General features: G+C 35.4%; 2 protein-coding genes across 7 annotated transcripts; both read left to right on the forward strand.

Moving 5' to 3' along the window:
* The first annotated feature begins 104 nt into the window (after nt 1-104).
* Nucleotides 105-2,379, forward strand: LOC138125468 (uncharacterized). Its single transcript, XM_069040800.1, has 7 exons — nt 105-357; nt 407-560; nt 608-714; nt 876-1,075; nt 1,128-1,366; nt 1,419-1,670; nt 1,725-2,379. The coding sequence occupies exons 1-7, from the start codon at nt 288-290 to the stop codon at nt 1,999-2,001; spliced, it is 1,299 nt and encodes a 432-aa protein (XP_068896901.1). The 5' UTR covers nt 105-287; the 3' UTR covers nt 2,002-2,379.
* Nucleotides 2,380-2,531: 152 nt separating this feature from the next.
* LOC138125464 (juvenile hormone esterase-like) lies at nt 2,532-7,025 on the forward strand. Of its 6 annotated transcripts, none has more exons than XM_069040790.1 (11): nt 2,698-3,333; nt 3,396-3,430; nt 3,605-4,895; nt 4,957-5,112; nt 5,164-5,632; nt 5,704-5,900; nt 5,951-6,119; nt 6,170-6,330; nt 6,390-6,510; nt 6,561-6,684; nt 6,736-7,025. In XM_069040790.1, the coding sequence occupies exons 3-11, from the start codon at nt 4,857-4,859 to the stop codon at nt 6,920-6,922; spliced, it is 1,623 nt and encodes a 540-aa protein (XP_068896891.1). In that variant the 5' UTR covers nt 2,698-3,333; nt 3,396-3,430; nt 3,605-4,856; the 3' UTR covers nt 6,923-7,025. The 6 variants fall into 6 exon arrangements, with proteins under 6 accessions (XP_068896893.1, XP_068896891.1, XP_068896892.1 ...); XM_069040791.1 differs by having other exon boundaries at nt 4,852-4,895; XM_069040792.1 differs by lacking the exons at nt 2,698-3,333; nt 3,396-3,430 and adding an exon at nt 2,532-2,686 and having other exon boundaries at nt 4,852-4,895.
* Nucleotides 7,026-7,951: the final 926 nt, after the last annotated feature.

The raw sequence follows: 7,951 nt of genomic DNA on the forward strand, positions 1-7,951 counted from the left end.
CATTTTTTTTCTTAAAAACAATCTTACATTTATTAGAAAAGATTATTCGGTACTTAAGTATAATATTCCGTCGCGCAGTGTTTCTCAGAATACAAATAAAATTTTTTGATAAGGAGTTCAAATTATCGATTGCAATTAATCTGAAGTATCTGGACGTCAAGTAGTTACGACACTAAACTGTGAACTGGTTAAACGAATTGACCTAGACTTTGCGGAATATAAATTGTCGTTATAAGTACCATGTGATTCAGTTTGTCTCTATAATTAACGATTACATAACAAAAACAATGTTATTCAAGAACGCGAGTCGGAACTCTTCTATTTTGGTGAATCTATTAATAAAAAATGGCAGAAGATGTAAGTTTTAATATTTACTTGATAAACCATCCTCACTAAAATGTTTTAGATGCAACTAAATCTAAAGTACTGGTTGAGAAACCGATTGTGGAAATCGACGGAGATGAAATGACCAAATTAATGTTTGACGAGATCAAAGAAAAGCTTCTATTTCCATTTGTCCAGTTCCAAAGAGATTACTATGACTGTAGTCTCACCAACAGGTAAATGAGTTGAGGAGATGACGAATCACACTTTTAGATTCTTTTAGAAATAAAACTGAGAACCAAGTCTCAAAAGACGCCGCAGCTGCCATTTTGAAACACAATGTAGGGATAAAATGTTCCACGATAACACCAGATGAAGACAGGGTCAAAGGTAATTATTTTTTTGTTAAACAAAATTACAAATCCAAAAAACAGTAGAGACAAATTTTTCCGAAGTTTTATGTCGCCTTTTCTCTTTATTTACAAAATTACATTGCTTGTAATTCTTCTCTCTCCGCGTTACTAATTCCTTTCTGCTTTCTTTTTGGGCAGAATTCAATTTGACGCAAATGTGGCCAAGTCCCAATGGTATGATCCGGAATGCTCTCAATGGTACCCAATTCAGAGAGTCTATTATTTGCAAAAATGTAAACAAGTATGTGCCCGGATGGACAAAACCCATCATCATGGGGCGACACACTTTCGGGGACCAGTATGGTGGTAAAGACCTGATCATCAAAAAACCTTCAAAGGTTCTACTCCCAACCTAAAACAAAAAGTAATTTCAACACTTCAATCTTGTAGATATTCATCACAATTAAGTCAGAAGATGGAAAGGAAGAATCCATCGAAGCTTTCACCTACAAGGGACAAGGTGTCGCCATGTTGACTTTCAACACAGAAGACAGTATTAGATCCTTCGCTGGTTCGTGCTTTCGAATGGCTTTACAGCGCAACTATCCTCTGTATTTTGCAACAAAAAGCACACTTCTGAAACAGTACGACAAGTTATTTAACGAAGTGTTTCTCGACGTTTATGAAAAGTACCACCAGAGATCAACATCTAATTGTGAATTAACCTCGATTAATTTCAAGAGAATACAAGAAGAAATTTGAAGCAGCAAATCTGACTTTTGAGTTGAGACTCATTGACGATATGGCCGCTCAGGCGATGAAATCTTCCGGTGGTTTCCTTTGGGCCTTGAAGAGTTACGACGGAGATGTGCTTTCTGATGTTGTCGGTCAAGGTTTTGGTTCCATGGGTTTGATGATACACAGTCTAGTGTCGCACGATGGGAGGACGATAATGACCGAGCCTGCTCACGGTACTGTAACAAGACATTACCGGTAAATGTTATCAAGTCTTGTTTTTGATATCAATTCTAATATAAATATTTTAAGGGAGTACCAAAAAGGAAATGAAACGTCAACAAATCCCATTTCGTCTATCTTCGCTTGGACCAGAGGTTTACAGCACAGGGCCAAGTTGGACAATAATGCAGAGTTAGGCAATTTCACTAAAAACTTAGAGAACGCTACTGTTAGTACTGTCGAAGCTGGATTGGTCACTAAAGATTTAGCTCCTTGCGTTTTCGGAAAGGACTTTAAAGAGAGTCAGTTCTTGAGTACTTCTGAATTTATCGATGCAGTAGTTGAAACACTCAAAAAACAAATTTAATAACTTTGAAGTAATATTACGCGACAAGGTTGGTAACAGAATCAAGGAAGGATTTGAAAAATGAGACCTAGTTGAGTTTTTTCTCTTTCCAAGTTTCTGTTATGAGTACGTAACACCCATAATACTGATTTATTCTTGAATGTTCATTCAAAAGACATTTTTGGACCCTGCGCAAGGACTACAAAACAAGGTTTAATGATAAGTATGTGTGTTATCAACCGGTACGTTCCATATGTGTACAATTGCTTCATAGAATCACACTTTTTAATTCAAAATAACTGGGTAAGCTGTAGTAGATACATTTGAATATTTTACGGAAATATTAATTTTAAATTGAGTATTGTGCCAATTAAATCTAATAAAAAATATGAAAACATACGTTGATTTGGTCCTTAAAGTTTTTCAATAGCTATAATCTATAAAATCAATAATAAAATCAAGATCGTGAACAGCAACATGTTGTGATAAGTGTCCTGTTAAAGAGTTAAATAATTCCTGAACTAAAATAACAAATGTTGATTGTCTTGATGGATGTTAATTGTCTTGTCGTCAATACTAATAGTAACTTAATAAAAACGAGAGAATTTACCTTAACAAATTACTTTTATTTATAAGGTCATGGTTGGATCATACGAGGGAGTACTGATAAATAGTTAAGTAGCCTTGGTCATTCTGATAAATAAAGGTAATTGCCATTGTCATAGCATATACATTGATAAGTACATTTATGCAAAGTCTGATGATAAAAGGTGCAGTCAATTGCGAGTTATTTTTTTTTTTTAAGTCGTGGGATTGAAATTTGAATTTTGATAAAATTGAAAAGCGTTCAGTTATCAAGTGATTATTTTTGAAGGAGATATCTGGCAAATACATTTTTCATGACATGTTGACAACATTAGCAGATCAATGTCCTTTCTGTTTTGTCATAAACAACTGGATTGCGGCGTTCAAGAGGGGTGAAAAAAATTGCAGACGAACAGAGAGCCGGAAGAACAGAACAACATCCATGTTGCTCATAATACCGTGAGATAAAAAAAAAAATTGAGTTGGGTGTGACCAAAAATTTCAGTTGGCAATTCGTTAAAATTTCAATTATCAGATGTCAGTCTTAAAAGTTAGGTTAGTGATTTTGAGAACGTTGAAATCTTGATTTTCATAAAGGTGTGCATTATGTGTGACCTGTCGGTTGTAAAAGAATCATGAGGAGCTCCAATGGTATTTACGAACAAGAGTAAATGTTCGAAATGTCTGCCTCAGCTTCCAAACATAACGCGCTTCATGTTTTCAAATGACCTTCGCAAAGTCGGGACATCAATTAAATTGCGGTTATCAGTAATTACTTGCATTAATTCTGGAATTGTGCCAGGCCTGTTTTTGAACACGTTGTTTTTCAGGTATGGAAAAACAAAATAATCAAGGCAAGTTGTTGGTAAGTGCGTTGAAAGTCTGGAATGACAGTTACTATTGTAATTAATGACATCTGATAACATTTGAATTAAATTTTTACGTTCTACCAACTGAAGTGTATTAATCATGGCCATCTCGATTTTTTTTTATTTTCGATCCCACGGTATGATTTTTGAAGATCGATGAATCGTTCTAGAGCGAATATTAGAAATGTCAAAAGAGCATAAAAATATTGGTTTTCGATCCAAACATTTTCTTCTGCCGGAAAACTGCCTGCCTCCATTTTCTGGGATAAAAATGGAGTAACTTTCTCTGATTACATGCAGCAAGGAAAATCGATCACAAGAGAACATTACTGTTTTAAGAAAACTTCGAACCAAATTGTAGAAACACGTCGGGGACAACTTTTTAAAAATACGTTGCTTTTGCAAGACAATGCATCTGCTTGTTGCTCTACAAAAATTCAATGAAATTGGTTTTAGATTTGCGAATCATCCGGCGTATTCTCTTGACTTCGCCCCTTTGGATCATTACCTATTTTCAACTCAACAAAATCTTAAAAGGAGGAAGATCTACCTCAAAAAAGAAGTTTTTGACAATCACTGAATCTTTCCGTTTGCGTTTTTCCTAGTTAAACTTCGTCAATAAAATTACCTTGTCCACGAAATCCAGGGTGTTATGGAAGTCCATGTAGAAACTTTAACCACAAAGAGAACTTGTCAAAAAATATATAAAATCCCTTTTCCACGAACTCCAGGGTGTTATGGAAGTCCATGTAGAAACTTTAACCACAAAGAGAACTTGTCAAAAAAAGTGCCGTTCTAGAATTAAAATTAAACATTATTACTCGATTAGGAAATCTCTCAATGTACAAATGACGTGCTGCGGTGCCAATTCGGCATTCGTGAATTGATTCGCCATTGTCAAACAGTCAACAATACATACAATTATTTAACAAAAGCGAAATTTATCGACAGTGAAAACGAACGCGCCGGTAAAACTCTAATGATTCCGGTAAACAGGCGATAAGTTTTTTGGGTAAAAACTTTATCAAAGAAAAACTTTCGTATTTTTCATTGTGATTATTTTGAAATCGAAAGTTAAAACAAAATGGGAAGTGATTTCAATGTGCGGGGGGGGTATCAAATAGGAAGTTATAAAATTGTAAAAAAGAATTAATGCTTTTAGAAACATTATAAATAAATTCTGGGAGTTTACTCAGAACTGAGTAAAGTTTCTACATGGATTTCCATAACACCCTGTATAGGTACTCAGAAATTATCTACATTCATTTACACTTTATCTGTCGCACTCATAACGGTAATATGAATAAATAAACGATTTCGCTAACGTAGAAAAAAACTAGTTTAGTCTTTCTTTAAGTCCACGATTACCTTGTACTCCATTCACCACTTACTGTTATTTTATACTATATTTTTTTAGCCACAATGGACCTGCGTTTGACATTTTTAACGTTTATAAAAATGGTAAGAGTTTGCAGACTATTCACAAAATTTGTGCTGCTGGTACTGATCGTCTTGAATTAAGTTGACAGCTGACTCGGATACTCAACCAGTGGTGCAAACAACTTACGGTAAAATCCAGGGTCAAATCTTGAGCACTGTGCAAGAACCACATTTGGAATATTACGCCTTCAGAGGGATACCTTATGCAAAACCTCCATTGGAAGAATTACGATTTCAGGTATAAATAAGTACATTATTTCTGTTCATCCCTCCAATGAAAAATATCTAGCCACCTTTGAAACCAGAACCATGGGAAAACGTCAAACCATGTGTAGATTACGGCAATTCTTGTTTGCAAGTCAGTAAAAAAGATGGTAGTGTGTTGGGAAATGAAGATTGTTTGACTTTGAATGTTTTCACCAAAGAGTTGAACACATCGAATTTAAAACCTGTTATGTTTTGGATTCACGGAGGTGCCCACATCCGTGGTTCTAGTGCGCAGTTTCCACCTGATTATCTCATAGAAAAGCCTGTTGTATTTGTAAGCATCAATTATCGACTCAACATCTTTGGATTCTTCACTGTCAACGACGAAAACGCTTACGGAAATGCAGCTCTCAAGGATCAAGTCGCTGCTTTGGAATGGGTTCAGGGCAACATTGCTGGATTTGGAGGTGATCCGTCAAGAGTAACAATTTGTGGAGAAAGTTCCGCAGCTAATTCAGTCGCCTTGTTGCAGCTGAGTACTAGAGCTAGAGGTTGGTTTAAACAGACTAGGTGGATGTACACAAACCTCATGTGTGGATATACAGAAACCTCTTGTTTACAGGTTTATTTCACCAAGTAATTGCCGAAAGTGGTTCCGCTTTAAACGCTAGGTACCTCCAACGGAACCCGCTGAAGTATGCTTACAATATAGCAAAGTACTTCAACGTGACGACTGAAACAACGAGAGATATGGTAGAAGGGTTGCAAAAAGTTGACTCTGAAGAGTTAGCCAAGGCTGCCAATAGTTCACAAGCGACAGTAAATTCCTGTTGACCATTATGTGTTTTTTTACTTCTTTCACATTTTAGGGTTACAAAACTGATTTGTACGCTTTTCCTTTCTTTCCCATTATAGAAGTGGAAAACAGTGAAGCCATAATAACCCGTAGTCCATATCAAATCCTCCAAAGTGGTGACTTCAATAGAGTACCTTTTATGATTGGTTTCAACACTAATGATGGCAGTGTAGGGTTAAATAGTATAAAAGTAACTGGTCATGCTTCTAGAATACTTAAACAAATATTTCAGTTGTAACATTAGAAATGAATATTTCCGATTTTGACAAATATTATAAATTGTTTGCTCCACAGTCTTTGAATAACGAGAGGGATAGCTTAATGGTGGGGTTAGTAGTACGGAATCATTTCTTGGGAAATTCCTCTGCTAAGAACACTGAAATGTTTTCTCAGGTATTATGTTCACAAGATGATACAAACTTTTGGAAGACAATACACATTACTAATTTCAGTTTTTGGGACAAGAATTATTAATAAGAGGAATCAGAAAGCAAATAGACTTTCAGAGAACACTTTCAGAAGGATATTTCTACAGATTTTCTTATAAAGGATCATTTGCCACCGATCCTAAAGGTATACATATATCCTTGAAAATTTTATAGTGTTATAGGTTCAATGTTTAGGACCTAAGCATGGCGAGGAATTGAATTATTTGTTTCCCAAAGATGAACGCACTGATGTAGATGCAAATGACAACTTAACCAGAACGCGTATGGTAGAAATGTGGACCAATTTTGCTATTGTCGGGTATGTTTATATTTACTTTATATTCAGTACTTCATATTTGATTCTGTTTAGGTCTCCCATTCCGGATAATAAACTTCTTGGTGAAAGTATTTCGTGGAAAAAATGTGACAACACATCAGTATATTTCTTAGATATTGGCGATAAACTTATTCTCGGAACTAATCCCAACGAAACTGACTTTCAATTTTGGAACGCACTATTTCAAAAATTTGGCAGAAAGCCTTACGTAACATATTAAAGTAATTGGTTACAAACTAGCAAAAATAAATGAGGTCTCAATTGTTTATTATTAAGTACCTATGTGTTGTAAAGAAGTACAATACACATTTTCATTAGCTTTACATTTTTGCCAAATTTTGTGACAGCCGCATCCAAATCCAAACAAATCCGAGAATGCATTTAGCACATAGCCTAAGCACGCTCCGCCCCTAACTGTTTTAGCGCGAATTTTAAATATTGAAAATAAAAACGCCGACTTTACCTGACCTGACCTGAAAAATGATGTGACAGCGTCCTTATATCGAAAGATCTTGACTTGAAGTTGTGTCTTTTGAGGGTTCCAAGTACCACTCACTTTTGGTTCAAAAGTTAACAGTCTCATTCCTATCTCCAAGAATTAACCTTAAAATGGGAAATGTCAATGATCAATGTCAGTTCAAGTGTCAAAGAAATTGCACTTTCGATTTTGAGGTTAGTACCGTGAACAACAAATGCGCATTCGATTTATGTAGATCTTTTTTCTTTTTAAGTGTCTAACGTTTTAAATATGCAATCCAATGGAAGGTGTAGGTACGTGTGTGGAGTTATACCCATTTAGAGATCTTGACAAGATTAGCTATCACTATCACGCTCATCATTTTGCCTATAGCGATCAACAACTCCTTTTCTTCCTCTTCCAATTATTATGCCCAGTCTTGGTCTTTCTAGGAACGTTTTTTCGTACCAGGTTGTTTCTTAATATTAAATCAATTTTCCTTTTCTTTTCTGTTTCAAAACAACAAACGTATGCAATATTTTTGTTGCAAAGGTGTCTTCTAACCAGTAAATGTGTCTTCTTCTATCATGTACTATGGCGGACAATAAATTTAGTCCGGCAAATTTCTGACATTTCAAAAAAGTCAGTGCAAGCGACCATATATTGTCATTATGACTGATGTGTTAGTTTGTCAAACTGAAAGTTTTCAAGCTGTTTGGCGTTTTCTCCGCCCTTTTCGTAACTTACAGATCATGACGCACTACCATAACTGATTTGTAGTAAGCATTTCAC

Source organism: Tenebrio molitor, chromosome 3 (assembly GCF_963966145.1).
Source record: "Tenebrio molitor chromosome 3, icTenMoli1.1, whole genome shotgun sequence".
In the NCBI taxonomy this organism is placed as follows: domain Eukaryota; kingdom Metazoa; phylum Arthropoda; class Insecta; order Coleoptera; family Tenebrionidae; genus Tenebrio; species Tenebrio molitor.

Excerpts from the sequence above, each read along its gene's own strand:
- LOC138125464 (XM_069040792.1), top strand. The coding sequence starts at position 4,857 with ATGGACCTGCGTTTGACATTTTTAACGTTTATAAAAATG. Across the intron at positions 6,511-6,560 it reads ATTTGCCACCGATCCTAAAG|GACCTAAGCATGGCGAGGAA; the intron begins GTATACATATAT and ends TTCAATGTTTAG. Across the intron at positions 6,685-6,735 it reads ACCAATTTTGCTATTGTCGG|GTCTCCCATTCCGGATAATA; the intron begins GTATGTTTATAT and ends GATTCTGTTTAG.
- LOC138125468 (XM_069040800.1), top strand. The coding sequence starts at position 288 with ATGTTATTCAAGAACGCGAGTCGGAACTCTTCTATTTTGGTGAATCTA. Across the intron at positions 1,076-1,127 it reads TCATCAAAAAACCTTCAAAG|ATATTCATCACAATTAAGTC; the intron begins GTTCTACTCCCA and ends TCAATCTTGTAG. Across the intron at positions 1,671-1,724 it reads ACTGTAACAAGACATTACCG|GGAGTACCAAAAAGGAAATG; the intron begins GTAAATGTTATC and ends AAATATTTTAAG.